Genomic DNA, 26,319 nt, shown 5'->3' on the forward strand with positions numbered 1-26,319 from the left:
GAATTCCTTGAAAGGCAGAATTAGCCAAATGGAAAAGGAGGTCCAAAAGACCACTGAAGAAAATACTACTTTAAAAATTAGATTGGAGCAAGTGGAAGCTAGTGACTTTATGAGAAATCAGGATATTATAAAACAGAACCAGAGGAATGAAAAAATGGAAGACAAGGTGAAATATCTCCTTGGAAAAACCACTGACCTGGAAAATAGATCCAGGAGAGATAATTTAAAAATTATTGGACTACCTGAAAGCCATGATCAAAAAAAGAGCCTAGATACCATCTTTCAGGAAATTATCAAGGAGAACTGCCCTGATATTCTAGAGCCACAGGGCAAAATAGAAATTGAAAGAATCCATCGATCGCCTCCTCAAATAGATCCCAAAAAGAAATCTCCTAGGAATATTGTTGCCAAATTCCAGAGCTCCCAGATCAAGGAGAAAATACTGCAAGCAGCCAGAAAGAAACAATTTGAATATTGTGGAAACCCAATCAGAATAACCCAAGACCTGGCAGCTTCTACATTAAGAGATCGAAGGGCTTGGAATGCGATATTCCGGAGGTCAATGGAGCTAGGATTAAAACCTAGAATCACCTACCCAGCAAAACTGAGTATCATGTTACAAGGCAAAATATGGACTTTCAATAAAATGGAGGACTTTCAAGCTTTCTCAGTGAAAAGACCAGAACTGAATAGAAAATTTGACTTTCAAACACAAGAATCAAGAGAAGCATGAAAAGGTAATCAAGAAACGGAAATTGCAAGGGCCTTACTAAAGTTGAACTGTTTTGTTTACATTCCTACATGGAAAGATGATGAGTATGATTCATGAGACCTCAGTATTAGGGTAGTTGAAGGGAATATGCATATATATATATGCATATATATATGTTTATGTATATATATAAGTGAATGTGTATGTATGCATGTATCTATGTGTATATGTATGTATGTGTATGTATGTGTATATATATATATGTAAAAGAAAGAGAGCAGACACAGGGTGAGTTGAGGATGAAGGGAAGATAGCTAAAAGAAATAAAATGAAATTAAGGGATGAGAGAGTAACTTACTGAGAGAGGGAGATAGGGAGAGATAGAATGGGGTGGATTATCTCCCATAAAGGTGGCAAGAGGAAGCAGTTCTAGGAGAGGAGGGGAGTGGGCAGGTGAGGGGGGAATGAGTGAACCTTGCTCTCATCAGATTTGGCCTGAGGGGGAATACCATACATACTCAGTTGGGTATCTTACCCCACAGGAAAGAAGAGGGAGGAAGATAAAAAAAAAAAATAAAAGGCAGGGGGATGATGGAGTGGAGGGCAGATGGGGGTGGAGGTAATCAAAACAAACACTTTGGAAAGGGGACAGGGTCAAGGAAGAAAATTCAATAAAGCGGGATGGGTTGGGAAGGAGCAAAATGTAGTTAGCCTTTCACAACATGAATATTGTGGAAGGGTTATACATAATAATACATGGGGGGCCTAGGTTGAATTGCTCAACTTCTTAGGGAGGGTGGGTGGGAAGGGAAGAGGGAAGGGAATTTGGAACTCAAAGTTTTAAAATCAGATGTTCAAAAACAAAAAAACTTTTTGTATGCAACTAAAAAATAAGATACACAGGCAATGGGGCGTAGAAATTTATCTTGCCCTACAAGAAAGGAAGGGAAAAGGGGATGAGAGGGGAGGGGGGTGATAGAGGGGAGGGCTGACTGGGGAACAGGGTAACCAGAATATACGCCATCTTGGAGTGGGGGGGGGAGGGCAGAAATGGGGAGAAAATTTGTAATTCAAACTGTTGTGAAAATCAATGCTGAAAACCAAATTTGTTAAATAAATAAATTGCATTAATAAAAAAAAAATATTATGAACTATACTATCTTGCCTCAAAAGAATTTTCTTTTGTAATCATCTTAATGAAGCCACCAAAATAAGCTCAGTACTAAATTTAGTAAACCGTATTTTGGTTACTGTTACTTTAAGTCATTACACAATTTACATGTTAGAAGAATTTTATAAATTATCAGGAAAAAAACATATAACTCTTCTCAAACGCACAAATATAATGTATAGTCACTCAGTAAATGTTTTCCTAAAATCATAACTATCCACAGGTAAAAGGAGAATTTTTACCTTGGCTTGTGGAGTCTGCCTCATTTTCTTTTTTATTAGATAAGTCTACAGGTGTGTCATTAGCCCCAGATGAACTGTGTACTGCATCAGAAGATTCAGTAGTAGAGTCAGGTTCTTCAGATTTACATATGAATGAAGCAGGAACTTTAGTCTCTCTAGTAGATGTTGTATCAGTTGAACTTGTAACTTCATCATCATGCAATTTCTAAAAAAAAACCCACTCAAATTAATTCAAACAAAAATGTTTAATGTCAAATAAAACTATGAAATGTTTGGCTAGCCACGCTCAGCTTAGAGACTAACATTTCTGGTGCCATTTCTTATTCTTTTCTTCTACCCTAGATTAAAAATTCTTTTTTTTCTTGAGGGAGGAAGGCATGGCAATTGAGCTTAAGTGACTTGCCCAAGGTCACACAGCTATTAAGTGTGTCAAGTGTCTGAGGCCAAATTTGAACTCAGATCCTCCTGACTCCAGAGCCAGTGCTCTACTCACTGCGCCACCTAGCTGCCCCAGATTAAAAATTCTTAAAAGAAATCTACTGTTTCAGTCAATACCTTCTTTAAAATAAAAATGCTAACTTACTTAAGATAAGACCTGGGACCCAGCAATAGGTTTAAGAAAGGTTATGGGGTATTGCTGTTCACTCCTAAAGCACATTCAAGGGAAGGCAAAGTAAGGAAACAGAAAAAGAAAAAAAAAGACACAAGTATGGCAAAAGGGAGAAAAGAATCAATGAGGAAAATGAAAGGGTACATAAGTTGAGGATAATTTAGGTTCTAATCTGTATAAAATGAGACACTAGGTTAAAAATCAGTTTGGTTTTCCTTTCTGCTAAATGTAGCAGGTACCAGTTATATAAGAAAAGAAATAAAGAATAAAGATATCCTTACTTTTGCTTCCTGGACTTTCTGAACCTCCGAGTTAAAGTCCTCTGGATGGCTGCTATCCTCATCGGTATCACTGCAAACACCACAGAAAAAAGTAGGAGGAAGTTTTAGAGTTTCTGCTTTTGCTTTTTCTTCAGATGTCGGTTTCTTTTCCCAGACAATCACACATTCTTTATCAAGGTCTGGAACGACTTCTCCTGCAAGAACAAATACAACAAAGGCAACTTAAATTCATTATCAGAGAAGGCAGCTTAAGGTCAAAGAATTTGAATACGGTAATATCAAAATGTACTCCACGAACCAACCAATAGTAGCCCCCAAAATAGAGGCTGTAGCGATTTTAAAATGTCCTTGTAGGGATAGTCATTTACCATAGTAAAATCAAATCTTGCCTCTCCTTCCCACTATTTCCTTCTCCCTGCATGTTTTGTTCCCCTCCTTTCCCCTGTACCCATTATCTCTATCAAAATAATCCTTCTCCATTAATTCTAAAAAATTCCTCTCCTTTCACCCTGTGATAAACAGTAAAAGAGGGAGGTTACAATTTTTCTCTTTTCAACATACTGCAATAAAAATGTATATTTAATTTAAATTCTGTGGACTATTTTATCTCTACCAAATAAGTAAACTTGCTATAGAATTACTGATAGAATTTATCTTAAAGATAAACTTAAAGAAAATGTTTTGCCTAAAGTAAATCGTATGTTAGACTAACACTTACTGGAAGAATATAGTCCAGTTCCATCACACAGTAGAAATATCAAAATAAATAGGAGGAAAAAAGTGGGGCAAATGAATTTAAGAGTATGGGATTCCTAGGTTCAGGAAGATTTTCTAACGTTTCAGGGAAAGATCATGAATTGGAACAAATGATGCAAAAGACAAGTAAACAGAAAGCTGAGTATAAATCCTAGATTCCATAAAAGTTGCTAGTTTCCTATAATCTCCAGTATAATGATGTAATTATCTTATCCAATTCCACAGAATATTTTCCCTCCAGTATAATGGCAGGTAATTTTCTCCTTCTCTTAGCCACATACATCTTATAACGATAGACATAGGATAAATATAATTTCTATTTACCATTCATAGTCAACTTTATTAAAATTCACTTATCAAAACAATGGTCATTTGTATAGTTTGAAGTCATAAATCTCTATGGAAGTTTATGTATACTTTTTTGTTTGATGCTAAATAAAGACTATGAGATTTATCAATCTACAGGATGTTTAAGTAATATAACCATTATTCTACATTAGTTTACCTGTTACAAATTCTTGGGATCCTTTACATTCATCTGGGTCATCTGGATATAGCTTTCCATTAAGTTTCTTGACAGCTGATTCAAAATCTTCATCTTAAAAATATGATTGGTAGCGTCAAACATGATTAAGTATTGGAAATTTGGATAGCAAAATGTGATGATGAAAGGTGAATATGTGATGATGGTGAGTGAAAAACAACTAAATTCAAGTAATATTAATAGAAGCCAGTGGGTTAATGTGACCTATGAGACATAATGCTAGACTTGAGGGTTAAAAAGACTGTTCAGATCCTACCTTTGACATCTGCTAGCATCAAGCAACTCCCTGTGACAGGTTTAACCTTCGTCACTAAAGGGAGCTTCCAGACAACAAAATCATAGCGGCCACAAATATACATGTACATGTTACAGAAAGGATTCTTGCTTTAATATATGCTAAACGGACTCTAAGATTGCTTACAAGTCCAAGATTCTGTGATTCTAAGATTGCTCTAATTCTACAAAACAAACTAAATATAGGATTTCTCAAAAGTCTTGGTGTCATTTTAAGCTACAATATCTTAAATAGCTTAAAACTGCACTAAGACTTTTGGGAAATCTTATACAAACCCTGGAACACTGTAGTGAGGCATCTTAAATACTCATATTAATATCTAAATGTTTATTATACTTCTACAATACTAGAAGGCAAGAGGGTGGAATGAGAGGGGGGACTTACCATCATCTTCTTCCTCACTTATGTAATCTGGTCTATTCTTATAGCAGAAAAAAGTTGGAGGAAGTTTAAGATTGACAGCAAGAGCTTTTTGTTCAGGAGTAGGAGTTAGTTCATATACAACGAGTACATCATCTGTAGAAAGTTCTTCTGTTTCCTTCTTTGTCTCAGCTATAAGAAATAAAGCAAAATTATAAAGCCCAGGTTTTAAATAATACAACACTACTCAAGTCTAAAGTCAGAACTACAGAATAATTTCTACAATAAGGCATACAAAAAACATTACATTTTTATGCCAAAAACTCATGAAACAATCATTTGATTTTTTTATATTCTATGAGACACATTCTTACTTTCATTAAACATAAGATCTTTTATAGTTTTGAAGAATTATTTTTACTTAATTAGGTAAAATAACATATAATCCAATTCTTAAACTTTATAAAATGTAAATTATTATAAAAGAACCTTTTACATGCTAATAACTAGTAAAAAGCCATGCACGTGCAACTGATAAAATACCTTAAGTTAGGAAAACATAATATAAAATTAGTCAATATGTTCTAAATAAAAAGTCAAACTTGATTTTCACCTGCAGGGAAATCTCAGAAATCCCCCAAAAATGTTATGTGGTATTAGTTTAAAAGTTCCTTATATGCCAGACTAAGGCTTTACTTACACACACACACACACACACACACACACACACTCTTACTCTCTCTGTCTCTCTCTGTCTCTCTCTCTCTCTCTCTCTGCCCAACACAGAATATCCCCCAAAAAATGTTCATCTGAGCTTCAATACTTCACCTTTAGGGAAAACCTCTATGGCTAAAAATCATGCAAAAACTTAAAATTTTTGATCCAAAAACGACTGCTTGCTTACACGATAGGAAAATAGATCTAGAAAGAGCTAGATAAATATTTGGCTAAAGGGACTAGCAACAATATTAAATTAATTCATGCCTGGTAGCGATCATTCCTCAGTCGATTATAAGTGAAATAAATTCTCTCCCTTTTCCCCTGCTGTCTTTACAATGGACATTCTTTCATCAGCACATTTAAGAATACTCACAACTCTATCTTGGAGGAATATAAGGGAAAAGGACATACAAATAGTATATTGATCATTAGATAAGAAATGAAGTCAGGAGACCCTAGGTTCTGATCCTAGCTTTGTAATCTTTTCAAGTTATTTCATTTTTCTAGGACTTCTAAGATGCAAGCTAATTCTGAGAGGATCTAAGTCCCTTCCAAATTAAATGTTCTGAATCATATGCCCAAGACTGATTCCTGCTGTCCTATTTCAGTTTATAACATAGTTCTAATTTTTTTCAACAGCAAGGGCTCTTGGATTTTTTTTAAATATTTAAACTACCTACACCCAGTAGAGCTCACTAACAGGTTTATATTCAAAATATACTACGTAAGTTGGAGCCTGAAGAAATCCAGTAAATATTTATGTATGTGGAGATACAGGAGACCAAAGTATAATACCCTACAAAAATTCATCTTTTACTTGCAACACTTGAAGACTGTTTCCTAAAATAGATACAACAGTTAACTATGTAATAATTATTTCCTGACTGTATGTTTCCTACTGTCCAGCACTATTGAGGGAACAACTGAACAAGGCACCAAGAAGTGAAGACAGTAGGTAGGGAGTATCAAAATGAGTGCAACAGTGAAAAGCAACGTAGCAAAAAGCAGTGACTGCTTATAACTAACTACCCTCAAAACAAAAAAGGCGATGAGAACAGCTATGTGCAAGCATTACAGTGTGTTAAAACTACCATCAAGAGACATCTTCACCTAAACCAGCACTCTTTAACATGCATGTTGTAAACTGTTAAATACTCAATTTTATGAAGCAAAACTACTTTGTCAAAGACTGCCAACTGCTAAGAAAACTAAAGTCATCTCACACTGAGTGCACTGTATACCTTTGCTCTCAGGCTGTGAGGAAGGGGTACTGGTCCAAAAAGCCATTGGATTAGATTTAAAAAGACTAAAATTAAATCCTAGAAAATAAACAATGTTAAGGATACGGGTGTTTAGAGGGACAAAATAAAACTTGATTTTATTTTCCTTTTCTCTCTTAAAAACATATCCTCCCTCCCCACCTACCCACACAAGAAAATCACTAAAGTTCATAGGCCAATCCAGTAGTACTTCATAGGCCAGTCCCCACAATGACTCAAGAATTAAATAGATTACATATCAGTTCCCACTGAATCACAATTTTAAATACTTGACCACACCTCTGGGAAAAAAACCCACACGCAGTTAAAAACAAATTGCCTATGCTTTTTCAGGTACACATTACAACACCCCTAAGTTAAAGGTCAATATTGGTAAGCACCCACATTTATCTCATAATAAACTTTTTAATAAGTATGTCAGACTTTTATACTCTACAATGTGCTATAGATAAATCATTAAACCAGTAGTTTCTAGTTAGTGAATTCTACAAATTAGTTAAGCAACATTAAGTGCAACTGTTTAAACATTCTCTAGTTATAGTATATCAGTAAGAACACTGTCAGGACCTGATTCTGACACTACCTGTGTTACCTTGGCAAGTCATTTAACCCCTGTGGGCCTCAGTTTCCTCATCTGTAAAATGAGGTGGTAGGACTAGATGACCTCTGAGGTGCTTTCCAGCTCTACATCTATGATCTTATATGAAATCAAATGTGTGCTTGGAGGGCTGTCTAAAAAGAAAGTTAATGTTACTTGCCAGAATATTACACATAGAACAGTAACTTTGTTGCAAACAACTATTTCTTGGTTTGTATAAAGCAGATCAGTTATCTGAAAATCCTTAATTTAAAATAGCTGCTATCCTTCCCAAAGTACACTGCATAATTCATTTTTAAACCCAAAAATCAATTTCTGCAGAAATTCACTACCAATTTCTTAAAATTTATGGAGAGCATTCTTTCAGTTAACAAAGTAGAGTATATCAGAGGGTTACAAAATTTGAGGACAAAGTCAAAACTAAATTTCACCTAGGAAATTACCTGGGAGTGCAGCCATTTTTAAACAAGGGATACAAATAGTACACAAAAAGCCATTTATATTTGATCTACTTTCAAAAGATTTTACATGTGCCTTTAACAAATTACTGTACTAACAACAAAATTTCAGTACTATGTGTAATTAACCAATTAACCTTCACTCAAACATATACTCTTAATGACTTCATATATGAAAGTGAATTGACCATTTAACCAACTTTTGCTGAGGTCGTATAGAAAAGTTAAAAACGAACAGAAAAAAAGAATGTCCTTTTAAAGCTGAGGTGAACTTTAAAAAAAATTTTTAATACATATATTTCAATGTAATTGGTTTCCTTGGTAATCCTATATTTTGTATATTTAAAAATACTGAGAAAGGATGAAGCCAGAAAAGTACATGACAGAAAAGAGGTAAAAGAATCCCTGCTTTAAAGTACAAACATGTATTTATATACTGAAAATGACCTTTTTTGTGTGTGAAATCTCTGAATCTCTCTCTGAAATCATAATATGTGTTTTTCAAACATTTTCGGAATGCATCTAAACACGAAAAATGTTTTCAAAAAAAAATTTGTTTTCCAAATTATTTTCTGTGTTAAAATATATCTAAAGTACAGCTATTAAATTATATATCAAAAATACTTAAAATGTGCAACATTTTAAAAAACGAAATAGGCTTAACTTCCTTTATTTGGAACCAAAATTTCCTTGTCTTACCCCCAATCAAGAAGTATTACTTTCTGTCCAAAATGTTCAATGGCCAAATTAGTTTAAGAATTTCTAATCTATTCATGTCCCCTAATACAAAGTATTTCATATGACATAGTACAGATGACCAGATTCTCAATTGGTCAGGCTTTCCCCAGATTCATCTACAATTCAACTACCATTCATCTAGATAAAAGTTCATTTAATATAATAAGCTCTAAGATCAAATTCACATCAAAAGTATATATGGTATTGCCATGTATCACAACTGCAAGTCATACTCAAACTGAAAAAATGTAAAGCATCAGAAATTTAAAATCTGTCTTCATAGGATACAATACTAAACCTCTATGAGGTTGAAATACTTTTAAAATTAGCTCAACCTAAGTTTAGTGGTCTCATAATTTTGGTTTAGAAAATTAAACATTCTAGGGGTAAGTTACATCTCCTTTAAAAGGATCTAATATTCTGCACCAAGCATCTTTACCAAATGCAATTTTTAACCAAATGTTACAGGAAAATGCTAAACTTGTTCATTTCCTTGAGACGAGCCTCAGGTCAAGTATTAAGAATTCTGTCCAAGTAGACTAAGATTTTTGCCAGAAATAAGTCCAATAAATACCTGCTCATAAGCACTGAGAGGCATTCTAAATGTTGTCCATAAAAGAATACAAATTTAATCTAGTTTCCTACTAATACATATCTGTGCACAAAACAAAGTAACTGGCATTACTTTAAGTTTTTAAACGTAGAATTTTTTTAAATATGAAAAAATTAACTTTACACTTACCCTTTTCTAACGTTTTAAATGCATAGTTAGCTGAGGGCTCTTCCTTTGGAAAAGGAGTCAAGGGCTTGTCTGCTTTGTTGTCTGCAAATGGCTTGATGTCCGAGCTCTTCTGCGCTTCACATTTACTACGTTCCAAATTTCTTTCAATCTCACCTGAAACATCTTCCCCACTTTTGTTTTTCAAAGGTGCATTAAAGCTGAATCCAAATAAAGAACCTGTAGCTGAGTTGTTGCCAAAGGCAAATGGTTTTGATTTCTCACTACTAAAAATACTTTTAACAGATTCAGAGCCAAAAACAAACTTTGGAGGAGAAACAACTGCTTTCGTTGGTGTTTCAGAAGTGCTACATACTTCTCCAACTTCTACCATTGTATCTGCTGTATCGGAACCCTGGTTTAAATCTGTTCTCTCCCTTGTGGTTTCTTCTAATACGGCTACCGCCATTTTACCACATGGGAATTCTCTAGGAGTGGCAGCACGGGAAAAGTATGGCGTTAGCAAGACATCTTTTTCTTGGGCCTGTTTTGCTTCATCAAAAATTTGTTTGAATGCATCTGCAACATCCTGTAGTTTAAAACGGACAGCTAGTTGTTCTACTTTTCTTTCTCCATCAGCAAAGTCACAAGCAGTCCAAACCCAAACTCTTTCTGTCCCTTTCATGTTTTGCAGAGTCATGTCTGGTGTTACTCTATGATTGGCACACAATTTCAATACTTGGTCTCTTCGCATCACTATTCGCACATGTTTATTATCATAATTCTGCAAAATCTTTATGTCTCCTATACCTCTTTCCTTCCACTGGCCAGCATCTTTGTCATATCTATAGAGTTTGGCCCGATGATTAAAAACAACTTGCTCATTTTCCTCACCACTGGACACTTCTACCAGATCGGGTAATGGTACCACTGGCTCAAAGTACTGTCCATCTTTCTCCTCTTCTTGGGTAACATCAGACTCTTCATCAGTGCCAACAGAAGTTCCACTCTGATTCAACTTGGCTGGGGACTTGGATGGACTCAAAGCAGATTTAAAACTGAAATTAAATCCTGTTGTTGAATCACCAAAGCGGAAGAGATTTTTCCTCACAGGACTATTTGATAATGGAGATGCATATACTGAACTACTACTTACACTATCATCCAAAGCATCCTCTCTTAAGTCATAGTTATCCCATTCTAATGAAGGTCCAGTGGTTTCACCATGTGGTTTTGCTGTTAAGTCCGAAGTACTGACTGCTAAACTTGAGTTGTTATTCTCTTCCTCAGTGAGCTTTTTGTCATTTGTCAAAAATGTTTTGAGATCTTTTAGCCCACTTTTCATTTCTTCGGCTCTCTGTATTAGTTTGGCAGCTCTGCCAGTATCTACAAGTTTATGAGGCGTTTGAAGTGGTATGTCTAGTAAAAGTCTTTGGCATTCTTCAAATTTCTGTTTGAATTCTTCGGCCAGCTCTGGTGTTTTAAACTTAGCTGCCAACTGCTCGAGTTTAGCATCTCCATCAGAAAAGTCACTGGCTAGCCACATCCATGCTCTGTCTGAACCAGATAAAGGTTTAAGGTTCATTGTTGTAGTGATCCAATGATTAGCACATACTTTTAGTACTTGTTCTCGTCGCATCAGCATTCTTAGTTTGCCATTGACTTCATTTTTAAGAATCTTCAAATTTCCTAGGCCCCTTTCTTTCCACTGGCTTATCTCTGCATCAAATCTAAATAACTTCACCCTTTGTGAATATAGAACCTTTTCATCTTCTTCTCCTGTTACAAGCTCCACTTTTTCAGGCATCTGAACTACAGGTTCGAAATGGATATCATCATTGTCCTCAGTCTTATATGCATCATCATCTTTCTCAAGGTCTGACGACGTATTGGCCTTAGGGGACATTTTAGCACTTTGTGACGAAAAAAGTTTTTCACCTGCACCTGAAAATCCTTTAAAATTTGGATCTTTTTTGCCAAACTGAAATCCTTCCCCTGACTTTGCAAGGTCAGCAAAAGTGAAATTGCTACTACTGTGTCCAAAAACTGAATCGCTATTATTTTGCTTGTCATTAGCATCATGAGACTTGGAAGCAGCATCTCCTTCACTGGACTTCTCACTACCCTTTTGATCACCAGATTCTTGTATGCCAAATTTAAATCCACCAGCAGGTGCAGGCATAGTAAAACTAAATCCTTCTTTTGTGGGCTTAGCATCTGTACTAGAGGGAGCTTGAAATGTGAAGGAAGAAGGTGAGCTTCCTTGTACGACATGACCAAGTTTAAAACCCTGCTCTGTACTGCCAAATTTAAAACCTTTTTCTGAAAAGTCACACTTAAAACCACGTGCCATCTGACTCCCAGAAGGTTCAGATAATTTGCTTTTGAAACCAAATGTAACATCTGAAGAAGCTTCTGCAACAGGTTTACCGACTGGATTTGGTGCTTCACAGGCCACACATTTGAAGGAAGAGCTTTCATTTCGTACTAAGCAAACACTACAGTCCCACTGTCCTTCTTTCTTAGTAAACATTCCCTCAAATCCACCCTTAGCAGACTTGCTGGTCTCTGAAGTACTAAATTTCAAGGCAGTAGGTGCTGGAATTGTGAAACTGGGTTGACTTTGTGGATTCTGACAAGCAACACATTTTTTATCATTTACTTCATTCTGTACCAGACACACACTACAATTCCACTGGCCATCCTTCTTAGGAAACAGAGTTCCCAAATCACTGGTAATAGGCTTAGAAAGCTCTCCCTGGCCAAACTTGAAGGAAGCTTGCTGACTAAATGATGGAACACTTTTATTCGTTGTGTTTGTATTCTGGCAAGCTATACACTTAGATGCTGTTGGTTCATTCCTCACTAAACACACACTGCAATCCCAGTGACCTTCTTTCTTAGCAAACATTAATCCAAATCCTTCTTGAGTCTTTTCTGTGCCAGGCTTAAAAGCTGGAGTGTTTTCAACTAATGGTGGACCCAAAAGCTCCTTGTTATTTGGATTTAGGTTTTTGCATGATACACATTTCTTTGCTGTTGCAACATTCTTTACTGAACAACTATCACAATCCCACAGCCCATCTTTCCTTGAAATTTGGAAACCAAAATTTGGATGTCCTGGGTCAGGCTTTCCAGTATCCTTGCTATCCTGGCTCTTGGTGTCTTTCAAAACCCTAACATTTTGATTTCCTGTGGAAGTATCTGAAGCTGAAGCTCTTAAGATTTCCTGGGCCTCTTCAAACTTCCGTTTGAAATGTGCTGCCTCCTCTGGAGTTTTAAACTTAATAGCAAGTTGCTCTGGCTTTGGAGACTCATCTGCATAGTCAAGAGCATGCCATACAAATGATTTATCTGAGCCAGCATTGGGTGTCAGTTTCATATCTGGATTTATATAATGATTTGCACAGATTTTGAGTACTTGCTCTCGTCTCATGAGAAGACGAATTTTGCCAGATACTTTATGCCTCAGTATCTTCACATTGCCAATACCTCGCTCCTTCCACTCTTTGGATTCTGCATCAAAGCGGAACAATTTTGCACGATTACAAAAGAATTCTTCTTCATCTTCCTCACCGGTTTTCACTTCTATCTTATCAGGAAGTGGAACTACTGGTTCAAAGTGAGGGCCATCATCATCATCATCTCCATGGGCACTTCCTCCATCTGTTTCATGACTCTTGTTTGCCAAGTCTGGAGTTGGTGTCCCAAATACTGTTTTGCCTGGACTTTGGAAAGTAAACACATCATCATTACGACCAAAAAGAGAATTTTTACATTGACTGTGTCCCATGCCTTCTGTAAATGAAACATTAGAAATATTTTTGCTACCAAAACTGAATGTATTCCTTGGTGCACCTGTGTGACTAGGAATTGGTTTTGCTGCACTGTAGCTATCATCGTGTGAAGGCTTATCTGAAGTTAGGAGACCTAGGAGGCTCTCACTGTTACCAAAAGTTGCAGGAGGAGGGTGCCCCACAACTTCAGGTGATGAAAATGTAAAGTCACCATCATTGGATTTAAAATTGGAGTTAAATTTAAAGGTAGTTGGTTGTGTTGCTTGTGACGATGTTGTAAAAGGTTGCCTCACTCCTTCACCTGGCATAGGCTGTCCAAAGTTAGATTTCCCAAATTCTATGACCCTGGATTCTGCAGATTTTGAAGGGTGAGATACAATTGGAGGTTTTGTGAAATAACCTGGTTCAGGCAAAGGTGGATTTGTGCTTGTCTGCTGAACGTTATAATTAAAGTAATCATCTCCTCGTGGTGACAGAATTCCAGTTGCAGGAGAATCAAAACGAAATGGAGGACCATACATTTCTTGAGAGAACATACAAGCAGGTGGATTTTGCACTGGAGGTGTATGCATTTGTTGTGGATAAGCATAAATGTGCTGTTGAGGTGTAAGCCGGTTCATGCCATAAACTGGAGCCTAGAAATTTAAAAAATAAAAATGAGATTTTCTTTCAGATATTCAAACATCTAATTTCCTGCCACCTCCCAAAATATTTTTAATAAGTCTCAGAGTAGAGTCATTAGAGTGAATGGGTATGAGGTGACACCATGAAGGTTCACAGTGAGGACCCAAAGGAGATCTGTATTCCTCTTCAGCAAGTACATGTGATCAAATGATCTTGTACCACGTTACAACGATGAATACCCATTTCCTGCCATTATTCTTGTACATGGACAAAGATAGCAAAACTAATTTCCAGGCCAACAGGAGCTTACCACAGTGATGACTGGAAAAAGTCTAACAAAGACTCTTCCTCCTTTTCCCTCAAAATGGGTAGAATAATAAGAAATTTTACCCATAGTACAAATATAAAGGAGAAGTTTCACTCTATAAAGTTTTGTTTTTTTTTTTTTACCTAGAAAGAAATTTAAAATATACTGTGTAATCTGAAAGAAAGTTTTGCAAGTTTCAGTTCCGTGTGATCTCTTAAATTCTTCAAAGGCCTAAACTCTGAAGAAGAAAAAGTAAGTAAGATTGAATATTTATAAAAATTCCCTTTTGTTACCTTTGTCGGTGTAACATTAGCTGCTGTTCTGAGAAGATACTGCGAATTATATGCTGGGGACTGACTGTAATACACTGAAGGGCCAGTAGTTGCAACTGAAAAAGAGAAAGAAGTCTGTTCAAGTTCAATAGTACAAGCGAACTTAAGTCTCACTGGGGGAATGCTTATTTCCACATAACACCTAAAAGCACTGGGCCAGCATTAATTATTTGTGGTGTAACAAAACTCACGAATCTGTATGTCCCAACCCGTACCTTTTAAACACCTGTCTTATCTACTTCCTACAAAGCTGCCCAAAAGCAATGCAAAAAGAATGCTAGAAAGTAGTCTGAACATCCTTCAGACTTTATATTGTCTGTGATATCTACTATCAATGTTAAGACTTAAAGGCTTCCCCCCCCTTTCTAATTTGTTTACAGGTAAGACTGCAGTCACCACCAGGTTATCTTTTTAGTGTGAACAGTCAAGTTCCATAGTAGCATACTTAAAGAGAAATCTATAAATAATCTTATGTCAAAGAATAGTATTTTTAAACTTATACTGAAAGAACATTTTACACAGTTAAGCATAGGCAATGACCAGAATACTATTTTGAAATTATACAACATTGCATATATGCTATTCCAGTATTCCAGTGACAAAACTCCTGTCATTTGTTCTCAGTTTTCTGACTACACCATCTCTAAGTACCCAAACAAGGCACCATACCCACTGACTGGTACTTCAGCTAAAATAATCATTCCTGTTTTTACTTTCCCTCATAGAGTCTACAACTAAAATAATTCCCCTGAGATTCTGGTGTTCTTTTCTTCTTGAAAGCTCTTTTCTCTGTTCCCCATTCATAAAGGAAAAAATTTAGATGGAAAAAAAAATTAGTTTCATCTCTTACTTCTGTCAGCATGAAATCCCATGACTATCTTTTTTCCTATCAGAAGAAAACAATTTAACAATATATTTGCAGAGGTCAGAATTTTGTAACTTTGTAGCGAATAGTTCTATCACAATATAAGATACAAACTTTCTTCTGGTAACAGGGACAGCTACAGAACTCTCAATAAGCTGTTAAAACAAATACGGGATTTCATTCAAGTTGCCTTCTAAATTGTCTATTCTTTAAAACAAAGAGAAAAAGATAAAGTTTTTTTTTTTATTTAAAAAGCATTAGATAATTACTAACTCATTCTACCTGTTAGTGGAGCTCCATGGTAATTTTGTGATCCCTGATAGCCATCAGGCACTGAATCTGTTCCATAGGCTTCTGGAGGCCAACGGTGTGGAGACATAGTAGAATTACTGCTGTTTAGCTTCAACTCATGCATTTCTTTCTATTAAAAATATAATTCAATCTGAATTAGTTCTATGCTAGTCACTAAAAACATTTATTAAAATTATCAGAACATTAGTAAAGCAAAAACTTAAAATCCACCAAATATCTACATACAAATGTGCATTAGCAATACAGTAACAATTACATTTTTGAAGTGCTCTGGGTACCAGAAATTGACTTATACCAGAAATTGATGGTTTCCTTTTTTAAAAAATTAGATGTTTTAAGAGTCAAGTTAAGGCTTCAAGTGCTAGTGGTGTGGGGCTTACTGTTCTACAGCTTGCCAGTATAGTGGACAGAGTGCTGGACCTGGAGTCTGGAATTCACATCCTGGCTACTAGCTATGTGACCCTATGCAAGTAGTGTGATTTTTCTTGGTCTGTTTCCTCAACTGTAAAATGGGGATGCTAACAACACCTATCTCACAAGATTGTTGCAGAGAGAAAATGAGATAACTTCTATAAAGCTCTTTGCAATCCTTAAAGCACTAAATAAATAGACAATTATATCAGCAAACAGTTCAATAAATACTCAGCACACAAGGTAAGCAAAATACTTTAAAAAACACCACTTTAATCTTTCCTCTTTTATATGAAGGCTACTATACTACCTTTTAAAACTGCTTTTAACATGGAGAGGGTGTGAAGTTTTGGAAAAAACACCATTCAAACCTCTTATTAAATTCTGAAACTAGAATAGGTTGGTAAGTATCTTCCCAGAAAAGCAAACTGAGGGGATGAGAATATACTTTTTAAGGAAAAAAAAAAAAAAAAAAAAAGGAAATAATCAGAAAATAGCCAGTATAAAATACCTGGGTTGGTTTGTTCTCTTCTTTTGGAGGGAGGACAACGAAAGAATGGACTGGACCTATGATTTCATTCCTATAGGGTTAACTTTTTTAAAAAAAATTATCAAATCTATTTCAATAGATTTCATTTGTAAATATTTATTTTATATATTTAAAAATAATATGAGAAGGCATTCAGGGGCTTCACCAGATAGTCAAAAGATAAATGACAGGAGGGAAAAAAGACGCAATCCTCCTGTTCTTAGTAAGTTGCAGGGAGGCATTAATAAGTTTAAGTGATTTGCCCAAGGTCATATATTTTTTTAAAATCAAACTATTAAACAAGTTCACTGCAGTTTAAGAACTCTTCTTCTAGATGTTATGAAAAAGCATGTGGCTTGCCAGATATAATTTGAATTTTGAAAGTGGTTCACTCCTGGTGGAATACATGGGAAAAAGCACTTCAAAAGTATGGATTTTTAAAAATTAAATTCAAAAATGTGATCTCCAAGCACAGATGATACACCTATCCCTCCTTTTAGGAGAGACTAGGAGAGAAATTGCATATATATTTAGACATGGTCATCTAGCTGGCTCTGTTTTTGGTTTTGTCTAATAAATGAGGGTGCCTGAGTTGGAGGAGGAAATATCAAGAATGTTCACTGTAAAAAAAAATTTAAGGCAACAATGAAACTTTTTGGTAAAATGACAATCTTTCTCAAAGATTTTTTGCAACTACTTTGTTAATGGCTTATAATTAGAAAAACACTAGTCATCTTAAATTGGACTGAGAAAAACTAGACATACATAGTTTACTAAGTATAGAGACTAAAAGATTGAGTATAGAGATTAAAAAAAATATGCAATTTATGTACATTGACCAAACAAACTACAAATCACATGCAGATGTCGGTCCACAACAATATTAGGTATCCATTCTTGCTCCACAAAAACTGGAAGCTATTTCACTTTTTTAACAGAGTACCATCAAAAATCATTCAAAGATCGTGCTACATGTAGTCCTACTTTTTCAAAATAAGAAGTAATGGGGCAGCTAAGTGGCACTGTGAGTGGAGCACCGGCCCTGGAGTCAGGCCCTGAGTTCAGATCCAGCCCCAGACACTTGACACATGTACCAGCTGTGTGACCTTGGGCAAGTCACTTAACCCCAATTGCCCTGCCCAAAAAAATAAAAAGTAATACTTTATTCCTATTATATTCTTCCTTAATTTTTCCCTTCTCAAAATCACTTCATGTCAGATATTCCACAGATGAAATGAAAACCAGGAAGTAAACAATAGTTTGGAAAACACTAATCACCAAATCAAAATTACAAACCTAAGAAATTTAAAGTCTCTAGAACCAGAAGAAATCAAAAGAGGCTTCAAGTCCAACTCACAAGAACACTGAAAAGGGGATTTCTGCTTCAGATAAGGATTGAATTGTGTCCAATGATATCCCTCCAGACTATAATTTTTTAAAGGGCGCTAGGTTGAGTGGTATAGTGAGTGGATAGAATGCTAGACCTAGCATCAGGAAGACTTGGGTTCAAAATCAAATATCAGACACTTACTGGTTACTAAGAAATTTAACCTCTCTCTCAGCTTCCTCATTTATAAAATGGGGATAATATAGCACCTCAACCTCACAAGGTTGGAAATGAGGATAAAATGAAATATTAAAAAGGATTTTGCAAACCTTAAACTGCTCTATAAATGCTAATCATAATCATATTTTTTATTTATTTCTAGTAAGTATAGCCGTAGAATTTTAAACCTAGAAGGAATATTAGAGATCACCATACTGGATCAGCGGAATGGGCTAGGTACACAATATGCAATAGTCAACAAATATTGCAATCTACTCTTTGATAAATCCAACAAGTCCAGCTTCTGGGATGAGAATTCACTATTTCACAAAAACTGCTGGGAAAACTGGAAAATAGTATGGCAGAAATTGGGCACAGACCAATATCTTATTCCATATACTAAAATAAAATCAAAATGGGTTCACGACTTAGATATAAAGGCTGATATTGTAAGTCATTTGGGAGAGAAAGGAATAGTTTACCTGTCAGACTTATGGAGAAGGGAAGAATTTATGACCAAACAAGAGATAGCATTACAAAATGCAAAATTTTGATTATGTTAAATTGAAAAGTTTTTGTACAAACAAAGCCAATCCAACCAAGATTAGGAGGGAAGCAGAAAACTGGGAAAGAACTTTCACAACCAGTGTCTCTGACAAAGTCCTCATCTCTAAAATACACAGGGAACTGAGTCAAATTTATAAGAATACAAGTCATTCCCCAAATGATAAATGGTCAAAGGATATGAACAGGCAGTTTTCAGAGGAAGAAATCAAAGATATCCATAGTCATATGAAAAAATGCTCTAAATCACTCGATTACAAAAAATGCAAATCAAAACAACTCTTAAGGTACCACATCTCTCCTGTCAGATTGGCTAACATGTCAAAACAGGAAAATGACAAATGCTGGAGAGAATGTAGTAAAATTGGAACACTGTTACATTGCTGATGGAGTTGTCAACTGATCCAGCCATTCTAGAGAGCAATTTGGAACTATGCCCAAAGGGCTATAACCTTTGACCCAGCAATAGCACTTCCAGGGCTGTATCCCAAACAGATCATACAGGGGGGAAAAGGACCCGGATGTACAAAAATATTTACAGCAGCCCTTTTTGTGGTAGCAAAGAACTGGAAATCAAAGAGACACCCATCAATTGGGGAATGGCTAAACAAATTGTGGTATATGAATGTAATACAATACTATTGTACCATAAGAAATGAGGAACAGATGGACTTCATAAGAACCTGGAGAGTCTTATATGATCTGATGATGAGTAAAGGGAGCAGAAGCAGGAAAACATTGTACACAATCACACACACACTGCTTCTGTGATGACTAACTCTGATGAACTTGGCTCTTCTCAACAATGCAAGGTTCTAAGACTTCTCCAAAATGATGGAAAAGGCGATATTGACATCCAAAGAATTACAGTATCTGCATGCAGATTGAAGCAAACTATTTGCTCTCTCTTTTTTTAAAATTTTATTTTACTTTTGGTTTTGTTACATCTTTTTCATGGTTCATTTCATTGGTTGTAACTCTTCTTTACAATGTGATTATTGGAAAAGAAGTTTAATGTGAAGATATATATAGAACCTGTATCAGATTACATGCCATTTTGGGGGAGACAGGGAGGAGAGGGAGGGGTAGAAAATTTGGAACTCAAAAACTTGTGAAACTGAGTGCTATAAACTAAAAGAAAATAAATATTTTTTTTTTAAAAAAAAAGAGATCACCACATGCCAACAATCTCATTTTACTTTTGAGGAAACTGAATGCTATAGAGGTTAGTGACCTGCCCAAAGGCAGGCCTCTTGACTCCCAGGCAAGTGCTTTAATCTCTGTGCAACCTCAAACGTTTGCTTCACTTCAAATATAGTGTTTAAAAAAGATTCTCAAACTGCTGACTTAATTCAAACGAAAACCTCATTCCCATGCCAGAAGGTACCTGGAATGATTTTGATTAGACTACACTGTAGAATATTTAAAAAAAACTTCAAGACAAACTTTTACTGGTCACAACTATGAAAGTCTATTTCTACTGGCCAATGAAAGAAAAAAGAGAGAGTTAAAGCTCCTTTATTCACTACAGCTATAACAACAGTGACACATTGGTTTTAGAGTACCTTTTGTGATCTAAACTCTAAAATAATTCTGATATTCCTTAATTTGATCTTGGGAGTCTGCTTTGCTACTTTATTTTAAAGATCACATTATAGCTACTCTTTCCTAAAACATTTAGAATAGTATCTGGCCAAACAATCTATAATAATAGATTAATAATAGATATAATAATAATAGATATAATAATCTGATTCAAACAATCTATAAAATAAATACACAGAGTATGATTAAATTCCTATGCTATAACCACTTCAAGAAAACTTAGCAATTTACCTTAATGGCTTCTACTTGCTGGCAGATCATTTTCAATAAAGAATTTTGATCTTCTGCCCATCGAGGAGGAGTTTTAGGAGAAAACTTAAAAAAAAAAAACACGAATGTTTAGAGAGACCACATATTACTTGATAAAAGATACTTTTTCTCTGCTACGTACCTTGTAACTTTTACTTGGTGACAAAGAAAATTTGGTTGGAGACGGTGTAGAATGTTTTATTTCAGAATCTATATTTCGGGGAGAACCATTTTTACAATGAGGTTCACTATATTCCTCAAGTTCTTGCATTACTGAATTAAGCATTTCTTTTACAGACTCCAAAGGAACTGGAAGCTAAAAATAAAAGGCATAAATTAAGGGCTTTGGTTTACAAACATGCCAAAGTAAAGACTGTTATGTACATTAAACAACAAATTTAATTATCTGGAATTTACAAATACCTGTAAGTTATATAGTTCTAACATTTTTCATCTTACTACTTATACCTGAAGTGACAGCAAGTAGTTAGATGACCCTGAAGGTCCTTTCCATCCCTAAATCTATGCTCCTGCTTCAGTCAATTCTAATACCTATACCAGCAGAACAATGATATTGGTAAAATAAGTATAGTATTACATAGATGACTGGGGAGCTAGATAGATGTCACAGTGGATAGAGTGCTGGATCTGAAGTCAGGAAGATGCATCTTCTTGAGTTTCACTCTGGCTTCAGACACTCGTACTAGCTGCGTGACTCTGAACAAGTCACTTAACCCTGTTTGCCTCTGTTTCCTCATCTGTATAATGAGCTGGAAAAGGAAATGGCAAATCAGCACCTTTGCCAAGAAAACCCCAAACAGGGTCACAAAGAGTCAGATATAACCAAAACAAATGCACGACAACAAGAAAAGATAATTACATGTTCATCAAGTCTAACCCCATCATTTTATAGATGAGGAAAATGACTCTCAGAAAGTGAGGAAAAGCAGCATATAAAGCAGAAAAAGGGATGGATCATAAGTCAGAAGACGTGGTACAAATGCCAGTTCTGCCATTTACTTACCACCTGTGCCATTACGTGTAAGACACCTAAATCTCCTTTGGACTCAATTTCCTCATCCTGTCCACCTTGTATTCTATGATCCTGTATTATTCATCTATGTTACATAGCTAGTAAGAGACAGAGGTAGATCTCTTATGCCCTGGTTTTTCCTGAGTCCCAGACCAGGACTCCACAAAACTTCAAGAAGATGCCCACAACATTATTTTTGCTGTTTATTAAACAGTCAGTCAATTTCATGAAAACCACAATTTTCAATTCTCATCTCCTTTTCCTGTACGGAGCAATAACTGGCCTTATTTTTATTTATACAGAGTATTCACTTTTCTCTATAAATTAACTGCCTCTGAAAGCACATTTTATATATTCCACTACAAAAAAATATTAACTGTTTGGCTTTGACAGAGCAGAAAGAAAATAAATTCTGGAATGTGATGAGAAGAAAAACTAACTACAAAGCAGCAATAAAATTTTTCTACCATTAGAAAAGAACGAAATTAATCTAAAGAATCTTGAGTGCCAACTATGTGCAACGAACTGTGCTAGGTGGAAATGAGTGAGACAGTCCCTGCCCAAGATGCTAACAGCACAATATAAGATGCTCACCTCAGTAAATACAGGTTATATTAAAAACACACACTAATTTGGGGCACTGGTCACTAACAAATGGAAGAAACAGAAAATGTCTCTAGAATGAATCTATATTTCAACTGAGCTCTGAGGGGAAAAAGGATTCCAACATTTAGTTTAGGAAAGCATTCCAGGCCCAAGGGACAAGCCGTGCAAAGAAAAGGAGGGAGGTAGCAGATGTAACGTCATTTACACAGAAGAATAAGCCAATCTGACTAGAGTATAGAAAACATAAAAGAGAGTAACATGTAATCAGTTTTTAAAAATAGATTGGATTTTGATTGTAAAGGAATTTTACACATCAAACAGAGCAGTTTCCATTTTATCCTGAAGGCAATGGGAAGCCACAGAAGTTTCCTACAAAGATTCATGTGTCCAGACCTGTGCTTTAGGAATATCAATTTAGCAATTCTGGGGAGAATGGACTTGAGAGGGGAAAGACAAGAGGCAGGGAGACTGACTAGTATTAATTTTACAATACTCCAGGCGAAAAGGGCTGAAAGCCTGGGCCTGAGGCAGGTCAGTCATGTGAAGAGAGAGAAGACAGATCCAAGAGATGTTAAGAAGGTGAAACTGACAACATCAGGTAACTGACTGGGTAAAGGGGCAAGGGAAAATGAGTGGAAACATGACTCTGAGGTCATCAACATAGGTAGAACAGAAGAATGGGGATTCCCTCAGTAGAAAATAGGGAAGGGGTGGGGAGGGAGAGGCGCAGAACCAAGATGGCAGCTGGAAAGCAGGGACTTGCCTAGGGCTCTCCCCCAGGACCCTCCAAACACTGATAAAAAATGGCTCTGAACAAATCCTAGAACTGCAGAACACACAGAATAGCAGAGGGAAGCAGGGCTCCAGTGCAGGACAGCCTGGATGGTTACTGGGTAAGGTCTATCTCATGAAGCTGGGAGAGGAGTGGAGCACAGCAGAGCCCAGCGTGGGCTGTGCCGGGACCAACCAGACCAGGAGCCGGGCAGAACAGGCCCTAGCGCCCTGAATGAATGAGCTGTGGCAGCTACCAGACTTCTCAACCCACAAACACCAAAGACAACAGAGAAGGTTAGTGGGAAAAAACTGTGGGGACAGAGTGAAAGAAGTTCAGGGTTCAGCTACCACCTGGGGACAGGAAAGGTGATGCAGCTACAGAGCTACAGCTGCAGTTGCTTCCAGCCCCAGGCCCACCTGGTGGGAGGAAATAAGTGAGGGATCAGAGCAGGAGTGAGAAGAGCCTGCTCAGATTTGAGTCCAGGTCGGGGTTGGCGGTTCTTGGGGGAGGAGTAGCACTGGTGTGGCAGAACTTGCTGTGTAGAAATAGCTCTGAAAACAACAGCGCATCCTCTCAAGCTTGGAACAAAGTACTCTCTACTCTACAAGCAGTCATATCCCAATGAAAAACTCAAGGGTCAATTAGCTGGCTGGGAACATGGCCAGGCAGCGAAAATGCACCCAGATTCAGTCTCAGACTTTGGAATCTTTCTTTGGTGACAAAGAAGACCAAAACATAACAGCCAGAAAAAGCCAACAGAGTCAAAGAGCCTACATCAAAAGCCTCCAAGAAAAACATGAACTGGTCTCAGGCCATGGAAGAGCTCAAAAAGGATTTGGAAAAGCAAGTTAGAGAAGTTGAGGAAATACTGGGAAGAGAAATGAGAAGGATGCGAGAAAACCATGAAAAACAAGTCAATGACTTGCTAAAGGAGACCCAAAAAAATACTGAAGAAAATAACACCTTAAAAAATAGACTAACTCAAATGGCAGAAGAGCTCCAAAAAGCAAATGAGGAGAAGAATGCCTTGAAAGGCAGAATTAGCCAAATGGAAAAGGAGGTCCAAAAGACCACTGAAGAAAATACTGCCTTAAAAATTAGATTGGAGCAAGTGGAAGCTAGTGACTTGATGAGAAATCAAGATATTATCAAACAGAAGCAAAGGAATGAAAAAATGGAAGACAATGTGAAATATCTCATTGGAAAAACCACTGACCTGGAAAATAGATCCAGGAGAGATCATTTAAAAATTATTGGACTACCTGAAAGCCATAATCAAAAAAAGAGTCTAGATATCATCTTTCAAGAAATTATCAAGAAAAATTGCCCTGATATTCTAGAGCCAGAGGGCAAAATAGAAATTGAAAGAATCCACCAATCGCCTCCTCAAAAAGATACCAAAAAGAAAACTCCTAGGAATATTGTTGCCAAACTCCAGAGCTCCCAGATCAAGGAAAAAATACTGCAAGCAGAGAGAAAGAAACAATTTGAGTATTGTGGAAACACAATCAGGATAACACAGGATCTAGCAGCTTCCACATTAAGGGATCAAAGGGCTTGGAATATGATATTCGGAAGGTCAATGGAGCTAGGATTAAAACCAAGAATCACCTACCCAGCAAAACTGAGTATCATGCTCCAAGGCAAAATATGGAATTTCAATAAAATAGAGGACTTTCAAGCTTTCTCAGTGAAAAGATCAGAGCTGAATAGAAAATGTGACTTTCAAACACAAGAATCAAGAGAAGCATGAAAAGGTAAATAAGAAATAGAAATCATAAGGGACTTACTAAAGTTGAACTGTTTTGTTTACATTCCTACATTGAAAGATGATGCGTATAATTCATGAGACCTCAGTATTAGGGTAGCTGAAGGGAATATACATACATACATACATACATACATACATACATACATACATATATATATAGATATAGATAGATATAGATATAGATATAGATATATATATATAGAGAGAGAGAGAGAGAGAGACAGAGAGAGACAGAGACAGAGACAGAGAGACAGAGGGCACAGGGTGAGTTGAAGGGATGATATCTAAAAAAATAAAATCAAATTAAGGGATGAGAGAGGAATATATTGAGAGAGGGAGAATGGGAGAGATAGAATGGGGTAAATTATCTCACGTAGAAGTGGTAAGAAAAAGCAGTTCTGTTGGAAGGGAAGAGGAGGCAGGTGAGGGGGAATGAGTGAATCTTGCTCTCAACAGATTTGACCTGAGGAGGGAATAACATACACACTCAATTGGGTATCTTACCCCACAGGAAAGAAGGAGGAAGGAGATAAAAAAAAGGGGGAACAATAGAAGGGAGGGCAGATGGGGGAGGAGGTAATCAAAAGCAAACACTTTTGAAAAGGGACAGAGTCAACAGAGAAAACTGAATGGGGATAGGATAGGAAGGAGCAAAACATAGTTAGTCTTTCACAACATGGAAGGGTTTTACATAATGATACACATGTGGCCTATGTTGAATTGCTTGCCTTCTTAGGGAGGGTAAGTGGGGAAGGAAGAGGGAAGAGAATTTGGAACTCAAAGTTTTAAAAGCAGATGTTAAAAAAAAAAGCTTTTGCATGCAACTACGAAATAAGATATACAGGTAATGGGGCACAGAAATATATCTTGACCTACAAGAAAGTAAGGGAAAAGGGGATAGGGAGAGTGGGGTGACAGAAGGGAGGGCTGACTGGGGAGCAGGGCAATCAGAATATATGCTATCTTGGAGTGGGGGGAGGGTAGAAATAGGGAGAAAATCTGTAATTCAAACAGTTGTGAAAATCAATGCTGAAAACTAAAAATACTAAATAAATTTTTAAAAAAAGTTAAAAGAAATAGGTAAGTATGGAGAAGGGGTAGATTTAGGAAGAAAGATAATTAATTCTGTTTTGGACATGGTGAATTTGAGATACCTATGAGACGTTCAAGTAGAGATGTCAAGCAGCCAGTTAGAGATTTGGGATTTGAGTGAAATCCAGAGATCAGGACCAGAGAGGAAAATTTGGGAGTCATCTACATAAGAATGATAGGTAAAACATGAATTTTAAAATCAAGAGAAATTAAATGTATAGGAAAGAAGACAACACCCAGAAGTGAACCCTATGGAATCCATGGGGCAGAACACAGAAGATTATACTACAGAGAAGACTGGGGACAAGTCTGACAGGTAGAAACAGAGCTAAGACACAGTAGTATCATGAAAACTCAAGGAAGAGAGAGTATCTCCTATTATAAACACACTCACATGACAGAGCTGACACACAGCAGT

The 26,319-nt window shown here is 36.4% G+C and overlaps 1 protein-coding gene across 2 annotated transcripts in view; it reads right to left on the minus strand.

The window, feature by feature from the left end:
• RANBP2 (RAN binding protein 2) overlaps positions 1–26,319 on the minus strand; it is a 77,676-nt gene that overhangs the window by 10,746 nt on the left and 40,611 nt on the right. The window contains exons 16-25 of one of the 2 annotated variants that reach the window (XM_036754990.1): positions 20,767–20,940; positions 20,607–20,690; positions 15,691–15,829; positions 14,505–14,599; positions 9,508–13,915; positions 6,933–7,010; positions 4,996–5,163; positions 4,278–4,370; positions 3,017–3,210; positions 2,126–2,330 (exon numbers count right to left, since the gene is read on the minus strand). In XM_036754990.1, the coding sequence (XP_036610885.1) occupies positions 2,126–2,330; positions 3,017–3,210; positions 4,278–4,370; positions 4,996–5,163; positions 6,933–7,010; positions 9,508–13,915; positions 14,505–14,599; positions 15,691–15,829; positions 20,607–20,690; positions 20,767–20,940 (5,638 nt within the window). The remainder of the gene's footprint in view (positions 1–2,125; positions 2,331–3,016; positions 3,211–4,277; positions 4,371–4,995; positions 5,164–6,932; positions 7,011–9,507; positions 13,916–14,504; positions 14,600–15,690; positions 15,830–20,606; positions 20,691–20,766; positions 20,941–26,319) is intronic. The other variant, XM_036754991.1, reaches the window with a different exon arrangement.

Source organism: Trichosurus vulpecula, chromosome 4, assembly GCF_011100635.1.
Source record: "Trichosurus vulpecula isolate mTriVul1 chromosome 4, mTriVul1.pri, whole genome shotgun sequence".
NCBI classification, from domain to species: domain Eukaryota; kingdom Metazoa; phylum Chordata; class Mammalia; order Diprotodontia; family Phalangeridae; genus Trichosurus; species Trichosurus vulpecula.